Below are 13,014 nucleotides of genomic sequence, written 5' to 3'. Positions count from 1 at the left end.
GACATGTAACTATCAGAAATTGAATAATGTGTCCCTGAACAAAGGGGGGGTCAAAATCAAAAGTAACAATCAGTATCTGGCGTGGCCACCAGCTGCATTAAGTACTGCAGTGCATCTCCTCCTCGTGGACTGCACCAGATTTGCCAGTTCTTGCTGTGAGATGTTACCCCACTCTTCCACAAAGGCACCTGCAAGTTCCCAGACATTTCGGGTGGGAATGGCCCTAGCCCTCCGATCCAACAGGTCCCAGACGTGCTCAATGGGATTGAGATCCGGGCTCTTCGCTGGCCATGGCAGAACACTGACAGTCCTGTCTTGCAGGAAATCAAGCACAGAATGAGCAGTATGGCTGGTCGCATTGTCATGCTGGAGGGTCATGTCAGGATGAACCTGCAGGAAGGGTACCACATGAGGGAGGAGGTGAGGACCTGCATTACAACAAGCTTACAAGTCCTCAGTCCAGCCTCTCAGCCTATTGCGGACAGTCTGAGCACTGATGGAGGGATTGTGTGTTCCTGGTATAACGGGCAATTGTTTTTGCCATCCTGTCCCGCAGGTGTGATGTCCGGATGTACCGATCCTATGCAGGTGTTGTTACACGTGATCTGTCACTGCCAGGACGATCAGCTGTCCGTCCTGTAGTGCTGTATTAGGCGTCTCACAGTACGGACATTGCAATTTATTGCCCTGGCCACATCTGCAGTCCTCATGCCTCCTTGTAGCATGCCTACGACGTGTTCTCGCAGATGAGTAGGGACCCTGGGCATCTTTCTATTGGTGTTTTTCAGAGTCAGTAGAAAGGCCTCTTAGTGTCCTAAGTTTTCATAACTGTAACCTTAATTGCCTACCGTATGTAAAATGTTAGTGTCACAGGTGCATGTTCATTAATTGTTTATGGGTCATTGAACAAGCATGGGAAACAGTGTTTAAACCCTTTAAAATGAAGATCTGTGAAGTTATTTGGATTTTTATGAATTATCTTTGAAAGACAGGGTCCTGAAGAAAGGATGTTTCTTTTTTGCTGAGTTTATAACTTTAGGAAGCTCATATTCTGAGCGAGCCATTAAAAAAGAATGGTTCACAGATATAAGTGAATCTGAACAACCCTTTATCTGGAACAGAATATGGAAAAATATGACCTTGGCATCCCGTAATCCGAACCATCAATTTATACATTTTAAGATTGTCCGCAGACTATTTTACACCAAAAAAATGTTTTATGATGAAATTGGCCCAAACTGCCAACTGTTCACTGTGTCCCCTAAATCAGGTAGGCACATTCCTTCATATGATGTGGGACTGCCCTGCAGTTAAATGCTTCTGGGACAAAGTTACAAAATGTATTTCGAAGTGCATGAATGTAAATATTCCATGCTTTGCATCTACTATATTACTTAACGATGAATGCCCCTTGAATCTCTCAATCAGAGATGATTACTGGTAGCAGGCAGCACTGCAGCAAAAAAAAATGTTGGCTCTTAGATGGCTGTCACCTCACTCTCTCCCAATTCTCCAGTGGATACAATTACTATTAGAAGTTATAACATGCCCTTTCCATGACATAGACTGACAAGGTGAATCTAGGTTAAAACTATGATCCCTTATTGATGCCACTTGTTAAATACACTTCAATCAGTGTAGATGAAGGGTGGGAGACAGGTAAAGAAGGATTTTCAAGCCTTGAGACAATTGAGTTATGGATTGTGTATGTGTGCCATTCAGAGGGTGAATGGGAAAGACAACATATACAAGTGCCTTTGAATGAGGTATGGTAGTAGGTGCCAGGTGCATTGGTTTGTGTCAAGAACTGAAACCTAGTGGGTTTTTCCACTCTCAGCAGTTTCCCGTGTGTATCAAGAATGGTCCACCCCTTTTGGGTGGTACATTGGAGTCAACATGGGCCAGAATGCTTGTGGAACTGAACATTCAATTCTCTGGCAACAGCTCTGGTGGACATTCCTGCAGTCAGCATGCCAATTGTATGCTTCCGCAAAACTTGAGACATCTGTTGCATAGTGTTGTGTAACAAAACCACACATTTTAAAGTGTTCTTTGATTTTCCCCAGGACAAGGTATACCTGTGTAATGATCATGCCGTTTAATCAGCTTCTGTCAGGTGGATGGATTATCTTGGCAAAGTAGAAATGCTCATTAACAGGGATGTAAACAAATGTGTACAACATTTAGAGAAATAAGCTTTCAATGCATATGGAACATTTCTGGGATCTGGGATTTTTTATTTCAGCTCATGAAACATGGGACCAACACTTTACATGTTGTGTTTGTATGTTTGTTTAGTGTACAGTACCAGTCAAAAGTTTGGAGACCGACTCATTCAAGGGTTTTTCTTTATTTTTACATTGTAGAATAACAGTGAAGACATCAAAACTATGAAATAACACACATGGAATAATGTAGTAACCAAAAAAAAGTTACATCAAAAAATATTTTATATTTGAGATTCTTCAAAGTAGCCACCCTTTGCATTGATTACAGCTTTTCCCACTTTGCATTCTCTCAACCATGAGGAAGGCTTTTCCAACAGTCTTGAAGGAGTTCCCACATATGCTGAGCACTTGTTGGCTGCTTTTCCATCACTCTGCGGTCCAACTCATCCCAAACCATCTCAATTGGGTTGAGGTAGGGTGATTGTGGAGGCCAGGTTATCTGATGCAGCACTCCATCACTCTCCTTCTCGGTCAAATAGCCCTTACACCTCCTGGAGGTGCGTTGGGTCATTTTCCTGTTGAAAAACACATTATAGTCCCACTAAGTGCAAACCAGATGGGATGGCGTATCACTGCAGAATGCTGTGGTAGCCATGCTGGTGAAGTGTGCCTTGAATTCTAAATAAATCACAACACCATCACACTTCCTTCTCCGTGCTTCACTGTGGGAACCACATGTGTGGAGATCATCCGTTCACCCACTCTACATCTCACAAAGACACAGCGGTTGGAACCAAAAATCTCAAATTTCTAATCTAATGTCCATTGCTCGTGTTTCTTGGCCCAATCAAGTCTATTCTTCTCATTGGTGTCATTTAGTGGTTTGTGCAGCAATTCTAACAGTTGATATTGAGATGTGCCTTTTGACTTGACTTTTTTTTTTTTTTTTTTTACATTGTTTGCTTTCAGGCCCACAGGAAGGGGATGGTTGGGGAGGGTTTTCTCTGGTCACCAGGAGGGTGAATGTAAAAGCATCCTCAGTTGATAAAAATGTTTAGGGGGGGTAGAAGGGGCAATTTTTTTTTCAAACCATAGGTTTAATCTCAATTTTGGATATAATTGTAATAAACATGCCATAATATATTGTAAAGTGAGTTTGACAAATATATTTATTTTGGCATAGCAGTATTGTAATGATCTACAGTGAAGGCTTACCTTTACACTTGTCTTTTTTTTAACCAGGCAAGTCAGTTAAGAACAAATTCTAATTTACAATGACGGCCTAGGAACAGTGGGTTAACTGCCTTATCCAGGGGCAGAACAGATTTTTACCTTGTCAGCTCGGGGAGTCGATCCTCCAACCTTTCAGTTACTGGCCCAATGCTCTAACTACTAGGCAACTCGTCTTTGCAGTCATTCATGATATGCTGTAACAGCCTCACAGATTTACTGTCAATTCATTATTTTTTTTACCATTGGTGTCTGTGCATCCATTTGTACATTATACAGAGATTATTCCACCATGCTTATCGTTATTAAAACCTGCATTTTCAAAAGCTGGATGTTAATAAGGTGTGTTTGGTGCATTACTATCAAGTTCAACTCTAGTGAAAAAGTTCTGATGAATTGCCAGAAGACACAGCTAGATAAAAGGAAAATTCAGGCTAAAAAGGCAATAAAAATGCAATTCCATCCGTTTTCACCATTTGCTTTCATTTTTATATAAAAACAGATATAGTGACGAGGGAAAGAATCACAGAACATGCATGGTTCCCACAAAACAAACAGCACAGAGATCGTGCTAGAGGAGAGAGGAACAGGTTGCAAATATTTAGAGCACTGAGGCAGAATACAGACTCCAATCATACAACAGCTAGGCTATCGGGACATGTAATAAATACCTTTACACACAGTTCACAGACACAGGAATTTTTGATGTTAGACAGTTCTGCTGAGTAAGTTTAGCTGGCCTGTCTGGTCTGTAAGTTCAACCAATAAACAGTAAGTGCTACAAAGACACAGAGTCAGTTTGCAGGGGATGTGTAGATTCTTCAGACTCTGAGCTGAGCTATATCCCCCACCCTCTCCGACAGCATGGACCTGATTAACCTTTTACCAGGACCCAAATCTCATTCCTGCAAGCTGTCCCTTTCCCTCACTGAGGCATTGGATCTGCCATTTATAACTCCCTCTTTTTCACTGTGATAATAACGAACCATCTTTGAGTCTGCTGTTTATACTTCCTCTGTGTTATTTGAGTCAGATGACAGTCACTAAAGTATAGAGTCCAACCTGTCTCATGCATATGAAGTAAGCTGTTCCCTCCTCCTCACTGTGGAATAGAGTCCAGGTTCTCTTTGAGTCTGTGCGTCATGCTGGGGATCAGGTTGATGTGGTCGTCCACACAGCTTCCCACGCAGTTCTCCATCATGGCCCGCACGGCTGGCTCCTTGGCACCAGAGTCAAACAGGTCCCTGGCCTTGTCATTGCAATGCATGGTGCACCTGGTCAGCCGGTCCTGGGCATGAGGGAGACAGAATGTTAATCACAATCAATCACTACAAATTCTATGTATCAAATTCTATGTACACCACATGAAACTCACCTGAAACTTCTCTAGTTCATTGGTCACTAGTCCTTGGGCCTGCGCCAGAGGAGCGTGGCAGCGTTCAATACAATTGTGCACCTGCGACATGGAGTCTGTGGAGCGCTCACAGCACTCTGCACTGCACTTGAACATGAGTCCCTGGATACATTCACAAGAAAGATTTGAACTGTGCATCTGATATAAGCCTAAGTGTTGACAATAAAAGGTGGCAAATGATCTATGCCTGGAGAAAGAGGGTGATTTGTAAAACCAAAGTTTGTAGATAATGCACTGCACAATATACTGGATTGCATTGTATGTTTTGGACATAGCTGAAATTGCATTTCCATAACCACTTACTTGCATCTTGCGGATGTGGTCCCGTTCTAAACTTTGAACCATATCCTCTATGGTTTTCTGTACACGAGCTTGATGCGCCTCTGCCATTTCAAACGTTGCTCTCAGTAGCGTGGGTATTCAAACGGAATTCTAACTGTTAGAAGATACGGTTTGGCTACGTTGCAAAGCTAAATAACAGCCACACCAATGACATACAGTATGCTATTGCAAGATTCGCAAGCCTTGTTACATTACTGTTTCAAACTGTAGGTCACCTCCATGAAACCATGCCTCTTCGTTCTGGTGGCAATTACATCACATCCGCTCTAGCTTTCCGGCATTATCTTGGTAATTTCCGGTTCCAAATAAGGTCGCGATGTGTTAGTATAGATGTCTTTGACCGAAGTCCCCACTTAGTTTGAAGTCCAAACTTTAAACTTTTACAACACTGCTTATTCTATATATTTTTCTCAACGACTTTGACTAAATTACTAGTAAGATGAGTAAATAGCATGATGCGTTTTAAAGATCCTCTGTAAACTCGTAGTAAAACTCCTTGAGAATATTTTCCTCTACTGACTTTTGAAATGGTGAGCAGTGCACACTTATCAGTCCTTTCTAATTGTTTGATTTTAGCCAACTAAGTGGGGTGATATAGATGTTTTTAAAATTTCACACATTTTCATTTTTTGCCAATAACCATGAAAGACTGCTCCTCAAAATATCAACTGTGTGCTGCCCTTTGACCACAGACAGAGATATTTAAATACTTGATAGGTCTCTACTACCCATGTCACCACCAGCAGCAGGCTATGCTATCTGTCCTAAATTGACTCAGCAATTCACACAATCGTATTAAAGTGACATGTTTCTGACTACTGATCAGTTGTGAATGTAGCCTATGTTATTTTTGTCATTGAATGATGATTTCTTTACTCTCTACTCAGATGCCATTGCTTGGAAATAATTGAAAGGACATGATGATTTCGAAAACCCGGTAATCAGGGCACTCCTGTTCTTGGGACTCTAGAGTCAGCTTCAAAACTCAGAAATCCACCCAAGACGATAGGTAAACCAATCCCAGTCCAGACTCCACATTCCATTTTCTTTTTCAATGGCATCCAGTGAGGGAGGTTCAAAAACAACCATGAATTTAGTTCCATTGGTCCAGAGAGTATATATATTTCAGAGGACCCATATTTCTGACACATTTTTTCACTTGTGAATGTATCATTTCACTCCCCTTGGATTTTGAATGACATTGTAGAGCTGTGGTTGGAGCGGGCATCGGTGGCACTGCAACAGCTTACTTCGTGAGACAGTGGTGAAGTTCGATGTGTTTGAGCCAGGCACTGTGGTGGTGGGTGGGGGGGGGGACTGGCCACCCAGAACATCGGGGGCTATGAGTACGAGACAGGGGGGGGGCGCAGTTCCTCAACCCTAAACCTGCACATGAAGCACTTCCTTGAAAAACTAGGTGAGACATGTTAGCCTATCAGAAATACACTTGTTTGTTCCTGCTGTACATGTGCACAGATGAACTAATATAACACTCATCTATATTTCTCCCCTGTTTATCTCAGGTCTCTCCCAGAGATGGGATGTCCCATGGAAAGGACCTTACCTTTGAAGAGAGTGACTGGTTTATTGTGAACTTTCTGCACCTGCTTCAGCAGTACAGGTTCAACTTCCTGCTGATGCAAATGTGGGTGGACAGTGTTCCGGACAAGTTCATGAGGTGAGACTTTAGTTTCTGCTACCTGTCTATTTACAGTACAGCAGTCAAAACCTTTAGTATGAAATAAACATGTTATTAATGAGAGAATGCTAATTGTAGGTAGGTGATGTTTTGATTCTTGTTTTTACAGAATCTACCAGCAGTTCACCAGTGTGGAGAAGCTCCTGCATGCAATGGGTGGTGACGGTTTCCTCACACTAGCCAATCAGATGCTGGAGGAGGCCATGTTGGGGGAGGACATTTCTCAGAGCTTCCTCAACGACGTCGTGGCACCTGTGAATTATGGCCAAAGTGTCCGCACCAGTGTTTTTTCAGGGTGCGTTTTTAACAAAAGACTTAAGTTCGATAAGTGGTTTTGAGTGCTCTTATGTGGCCATCCAATGAAAACTAGTGACAGGAAGTTCGTCCCTTTTTACTGACTCAGGTTTTTTCAAATTGTTGAGTCAAAAGAACAACTCATTTAGTTCATTTGATTCAGTATTTCCCAGAACACGCAGGACCCCCCTGAAACAATAATGATTCTACAAGCCTTGTTCACCATAGCACAGGTTTATTGGAGCTGTCATTTTGGACTAAGACTTATAAAAGTGTGTTTCTAACAATGTAGGCCTACATTTGTAATTGCTAGGCATACACATACAATATTTCTTGATACCTTTGAAATTAAGTCTATAGATGTGTCAGCGACCGGACTAGATTGTGGATGACTCTTGGCGGAATGCAATTAGGCGGGGCGGCAGGGTAGCCTAGTGGTTAGAGAGTTGGACTAGGAACCGGAAGGTTGCAAGTTCAAACCCCCGAGCTGACAAGGTCAGGGGCTGTCGTTCTGCCCCTGAACAGGCAGTTAACCCACTGTTCCTAGTCCATTGAAAATAAGAATTTGTTCTTAACTGACTTGCCTGGTTAAATAAAGGTAAAATTAAAAAACATTAAAATTAAATTGCTTGACTGCCGTGAGGGATTAGTACAATATCGTTCGCTGCAGCCCCCCAAACAATGATTTGTTCTCGCGTTCAAGTTTGTTGAGCAGGCTCTATGTTTTGGTTCTACAAAGTTGTGTCCATCATAACATTCAATAATAAATTAATTGCAGTCATTCTTGCACCATGCAATCAATTATCAGTGTCTTTTTTCTTCTCTATGCTGCATTATACATTTTCCTGTGCACACTGATAGACAGTTGGTTGTCGGAGCACGTCTCCGGAGCCGCTGAGTCGGGGGAGCACTTATTAATCCTGCTGTATTCATTGCAGCCAGCAGGACAGACAAACAAACAACTCAAATGAACGATGAGTCAGTAAAAAGAGTAGTTCAGAAATAACTAATTGTTCACAAACTCACATCACTATTGAAAACATAAGGGAACTGAACTAATCTTGCGAAATGTGTGGTGTGATGTCTCCAGAGGTGGTGTCACTAGCAGGGGAAGACCCATGCCCCGGTCTGCTAACTGCTAGCTTGTTTAGCCCCGACCTACTAACTGTTAGCGTGTTAACATCGGTCTGAATTGCCGTGTCCCCAGTCAGCCCAACCACTCACTGGACCCATATGTTCACTTGGCTACACATGCCTCTCTAATATCAATATGCCTCATCCACTGCTGTTCTGGTTAGTGATTACTGTCTTAATTCAATGTAGAGCCTCTAGCCCTGCTCAATATGCCTTAACCAACCATGTTGTTCCACCTCATACATATGCGATGACATCACCTGGTTTAAACGTCTGTATAGAGACTATATCTCTCTCATCATTACTCAATGTCTAGGTTTACCTCCAATGTCCTCACATCCTACCCTACCTTTGTCTGTACACTATGCCTTGAATCTATGCTATCGTGCCCAGAAACCTGCTCCTTTAACCCTCTGTTCCGAACGTGCTAGATGGCCAGTTCGTATAGTCTTTAGCCGTACCCTTATCCTACTTCTCCTCTGTTCCTCTGGTGATGTAGAGGTTCATCCAGGTCCTGCAGTGCCTAGCTCCACTCCCACTCCCCAGGTGCTCTCATTTGTTGACTTCTGTAACCGAAAAAGCCTTGGTTTCATGCATGTTAACATTAGAAGCCTACTCCCTAAGTTCGTTTTACTCACTGCTTTAGTACACTCTGCCAACCCGGATGTCTTAGCCGTGTTTGAATCCTGGCTTAGGAAAACCACCAAAAACCCAGAAATCTCCATCGCTAACTATAACATTTTCCACCAAGATAGAACTGCCAAAGGGGGCGGTGTTGCAATCTACTGCAAAGATAGCATGCAGAGTTCTGTATTACTATCCAAGTCTGTACCCAAACAATTTGAGCTTCTACTTCTAAAAATTCACCTTTCCAGAAACAAGTCTCTCACTGTTGCCGCTTGCTATAGACCTCCCTCTGCCCCCAGCTGTGCCCTCGATACCATATGTGAATTGATTGCCCCCCATCTATCTTCTGAGCTCGTGCTACTAGGTGACCTAAACTGGGACATGCTTAACACCCCAGCCATCCTACAATCCAAGCTTGATGCCCTCAAACTCACACAAATGATCAATGAACCTACCAGGTACAACTCCAAATCCGTAAACACGGGCACCCTCATAGATGTCATCCTAACTAACTCGCCCTCCTAATACACCTCTGCTGTTTTCAATCAAGATCTCAGCGATCACTGCCTCATTGCCTGCATCCGTAATGGGTCTGCGACCAAACGACCACCCCTCATCACTGTCAAACGCTCCCGAATAACACTTCTGCGAGCAGGCCTTTCTAATCGACCTGGCCGGGATATCCTGGAATTACATTGACCTCATCCCGTCAGTAGATGATGCCTGGCTATTCTTTAAAAGTGCCTTCCTTACAATCTTAAATAAGCATGCCCTATTAAAAAAATGTAGAACTAGGAATAGATATAGTCCTTGGTTCACTCCAGACCTGTCTGCCCTTGACCAGCACAAAAACGCATTCTGCATTAGCATCGAATAGCCCCCGTGATATGCACATTTTCAGGGAAGTTAGGAACAAATATACACAGGCAGTTAGGAAAGCTAAGGCTAGCTTTTTCAAACAAAAATTTGCATCCTGTAGTACTAACTCCAAAAAGTTCTGGGACACTGTAAAGTCCATTGAGAATAAGATCACCTCCTCCCAGCTGCCACCTGCACTGAGGCTAGGAAACACTGTCACTATAATTGAGAATTTCATTAAGCATTTCTCTAAGGCTGGCCATGCTTTCCACCTGGCTACCCCTACCCCGGTCAACTGCCCGGCACCCTCCACAGCAACCCGCCAAAGCCCCCACCATTTCTCCTTCACCCAAATCCAGTTAGCTGATGTTCTGAAAGAGCTGCAAAATGTGGACCCCTACAAATCAGCCGGGCTAGACAATCTGGACCTTCTCTTTCTAAAATGATCTGCCGAAATTGTTGCAACCCCTATTACTAGTCTGTTCAACCTCTCTTTCATCTCGTCTGAGATTCCCAAAGATTGGAAATCTGCCGCGGTCATCCCCCTCTTCAAAGGGGGTGACACTCTAGACCCAAACTGCTACAGACCTACAGTGGGACATAAAATTATTTAGTCAGCCACCAATTGTGCAAGTTTTGCCACTTAAAAAGATGAGAGAGGCCACTTCAACTATGACAGACAAAATGAGAAGAAAAAAATCCAGAAAATCACATTGTAGGATTTTTAATGAATTTATTTGCAAATTATGGTGGAAAATAAGTATTTGGTCAATAACAAAAGTGTATCTCAATACTTTGTTATATACCCTTTGTTGGCAATGACAGAGGTCAAACATTTTCTCTAAGTCTTCACAAGGTTTTCACACACTGTTGCTGGTATTTTGGCCCATTCCTCCATGCAGATCTCATCTAGAGCAGTGATGTTTTGGGGCTGTTGCTGGGCAACACAGACTTTCAACTCCCTCCAAAGATTTTCTATGGGGTTGATATCTGGAGACTGGCTAGGCCACTTACAGGACCTTGAAATGCTTCTTACGAAGCCACTCCTTCGTTGCCCGGGCGGTGTGTTTGGGATCATTGTCATGCTGAAAGACCCAGCCACGTTTCATCTTCAATGCCCTTGCTGATGGAAGGAGGTTTTCACTCACGATACATGGCCCCATTCATTCTTTCCTTTACACGGATCAGTCGTCCTGGTCCCTTTGCAGAAAAACAGCCCCAAAGCATGATGTTTCCACCCCCATGCTTCACAGTAGGTATGGTGTTCTTTGGATGCAACTCAGCATTCTTTGTCCTCCAAACACGATGAGTTTTTACCACTTTTACCACAGCCACTCTTTAGGAGGTGAACTATGTTTGGGAATCTGGCTTCACACATTCCCTGAATTACATAGTGATTGTGGCCACATCTCTCCACAAGGGAAAGCCTGCAAGCTTCACCTCTCCACCTTTGCAGGCTTCTCCCCTCCTATCCCCTCCTAGTACCCTGGGCACCTCCCCCAGACTGGCCTCCTTAACGTGTCCTACCAGGGGACCTGAGATACCTCTACCTTCAGTGTGTCAAGACATTCTCACCACAGACTCCATCATCAACAGTCTGAGCTCCATTGACCCCGTACACATACCACCAGGCTACTCATGCCCGCCAGTCAATGAGAGCAAGGTGTGGAAGGTGTTTTCTTCTCAGCCTCTGTCCCAGGAGCAGCTCCAGGACATGTTCCTATCCCGCTCACAGTCCACCCCACGGCGGGACCTCTCCGTTCATCCTTCATGAACGCCTGTACTACCTGAACACTGTGGAGTGAGCAGCCAGCATCATGGAAATAAGCACCATCTCAGCCAGGAACTTGGCACTGTTGGCACACCAGCATGGGCAGGTTCGACCAGGAGGACCTACACACGTCTGAGGGGAGAGCTATGAAGAGGGAGGGAGGGAGGGAGGGAGGGAGGGAGGGAGGGAGGGAGGGAGGGAGGGAGGGAGGGAGGGAGGGAGGGAGGGATAGCAGAGGCGGAGAAGAGTGAATCATGAGAGATGCCAATAATATAATTCTGATATATTCCACAGTAAAACACTCCTGTCAGGTGAATACTAGTCTGGGGTGTTCTGCCTCATTATGAATCTAACACTGAAGAAATCCATTTGATTTGATGTATTTTTTTAATTGAAAAAGTCAACTTAAATAATATCAACTGCAACATTAGTGCACAATTTTCAGCAGATGATATTCTTGTACTGTACTGAATAGAATGATCACTGTGACAACAGCATAGGGAACTATGCTATACTACAGGCTAAAAGTAAAATGATTGAAAAGACAAGGCACTTGGGTTTTCAAATATACACAGTAGCTGCTTTAGATACTGCTAACTTTTAGAAATGAGTGTCAAATACATCTGGAAAATGTACCCTGTGACGAGTGAACCATCTAAACGCATTTCTGTATGTCTTCCTGCTGTGTCTGAAGCGCTCTACCTCTGGTATAGTGTTGAAAAGATTGTAAAGTAAATTGGTTGGTGAAATTTGTGGTTTTGCAATTTAATTGGCCAACAGATAATTGGAAAAGTTTTGGTGGTGTACAATGATGAAAACAACCACGAAGAACAAACACCTGTACTTTTTCTAGTTTAAAATGTTTTCATGTTAGAAATGTAATTAAAGCAATTAGACTGCATATTCACATTGATCACATGATGTCGTTTGAAAATGTACTGTAGTGTATTTAGATATTTCAAAATTGTGCCTTTGAAATTACTAAGCAATGCTCTTTACATCTGAGAATCAGCCTTTCTACTTGCTTTCAGAAAATATTTAGTCTCTGTTTTTGGAATGTTTTTGTCATGTATGCGATGAGCAAATTGTACCATAAAACGAGTCTTCCATGGGGACCAAAGTGAAGTATAAGAACACAAAGTACATTTATTTTACTGTGAGTGACAAGTATCCTTCAGAAAATAATTGTCTTCTGTTCTGGGAGGTAAAATACCCATTTCTCTGTCATTTGTCTAGAATTAGTTTGAGAATAACCATAGTTGGTTCAGCCTTTCTAATTAACTTTTAGATGTTTTTAGGGTTTCTTTGTGATAATGTGTGATACTGTACAACCATAGTAGATAGTGCACTTTGTTAGAATACTTTTACAGCAAAGTCCCTAATGTTTAGACATGTAAAAACGATATTTGATGGAAGAGGGAGAGTATTTTGAGACCAGCTGATTTGAATCCCAGAAGTTGGCACAGATCAAATGCAA

The 13,014-nt window shown here is 42.8% G+C and overlaps 1 protein-coding gene and 1 pseudogene across 1 annotated transcript; one reads left to right on the top strand and one right to left on the bottom strand.

Annotated features, from left to right (window-relative positions):
• Window positions 1-3,101: 3,101 nt before the first annotated feature.
• Window positions 3,102-5,462, bottom strand: LOC110509895 (protein FAM136A). The gene is made up of 3 exons (XM_021591092.2): window positions 5,116-5,462; window positions 4,774-4,914; window positions 3,102-4,686 (listed from the first exon to the last, which is right to left on the bottom strand). Exons 1-3 carry the CDS (start codon window positions 5,200-5,202, stop codon window positions 4,498-4,500), a joined length of 417 nt encoding a protein of 138 aa, XP_021446767.1. The 5' UTR covers window positions 5,203-5,462; the 3' UTR covers window positions 3,102-4,497.
• Window positions 5,463-6,074: 612 nt separating this feature from the next.
• LOC110509896 lies at window positions 6,075-11,673 on the top strand (annotated as a pseudogene).
• Window positions 11,674-13,014: the final 1,341 nt, after the last annotated feature.

The sequence above is a fragment of the Oncorhynchus mykiss genome, chromosome Y (assembly GCF_013265735.2).
Source record: "Oncorhynchus mykiss isolate Arlee chromosome Y, USDA_OmykA_1.1, whole genome shotgun sequence".
NCBI lineage: Eukaryota > Metazoa > Chordata > Actinopteri > Salmoniformes > Salmonidae > Oncorhynchus > Oncorhynchus mykiss.
Note: the sequence above shows the minus strand (reverse complement) of the source record. Positions and strands in the feature narration are given on the sequence as shown.

What these genes read in the sequence shown, in the direction of transcription:
- LOC110509895 (XM_021591092.2), bottom strand. Translation starts at nt 5,202, where the DNA reads ATGGCAGAGGCGCATCAAGCTCGTGTACAGAAAACCATAGAGGATATG. An exon ending in ACCACATCCGCAAGATGCAA is followed by an intron (nt 4,915 to 5,115) that starts GTAAGTGGTTAT and finishes GAATGTATCCAG; the next exon opens with GGACTCATGTTCAAGTGCAG. An exon ending in ATGAACTAGAGAAGTTTCAG is followed by an intron (nt 4,687 to 4,773) that starts GTGAGTTTCATG and finishes CCTCATGCCCAG; the next exon opens with GACCGGCTGACCAGGTGCAC.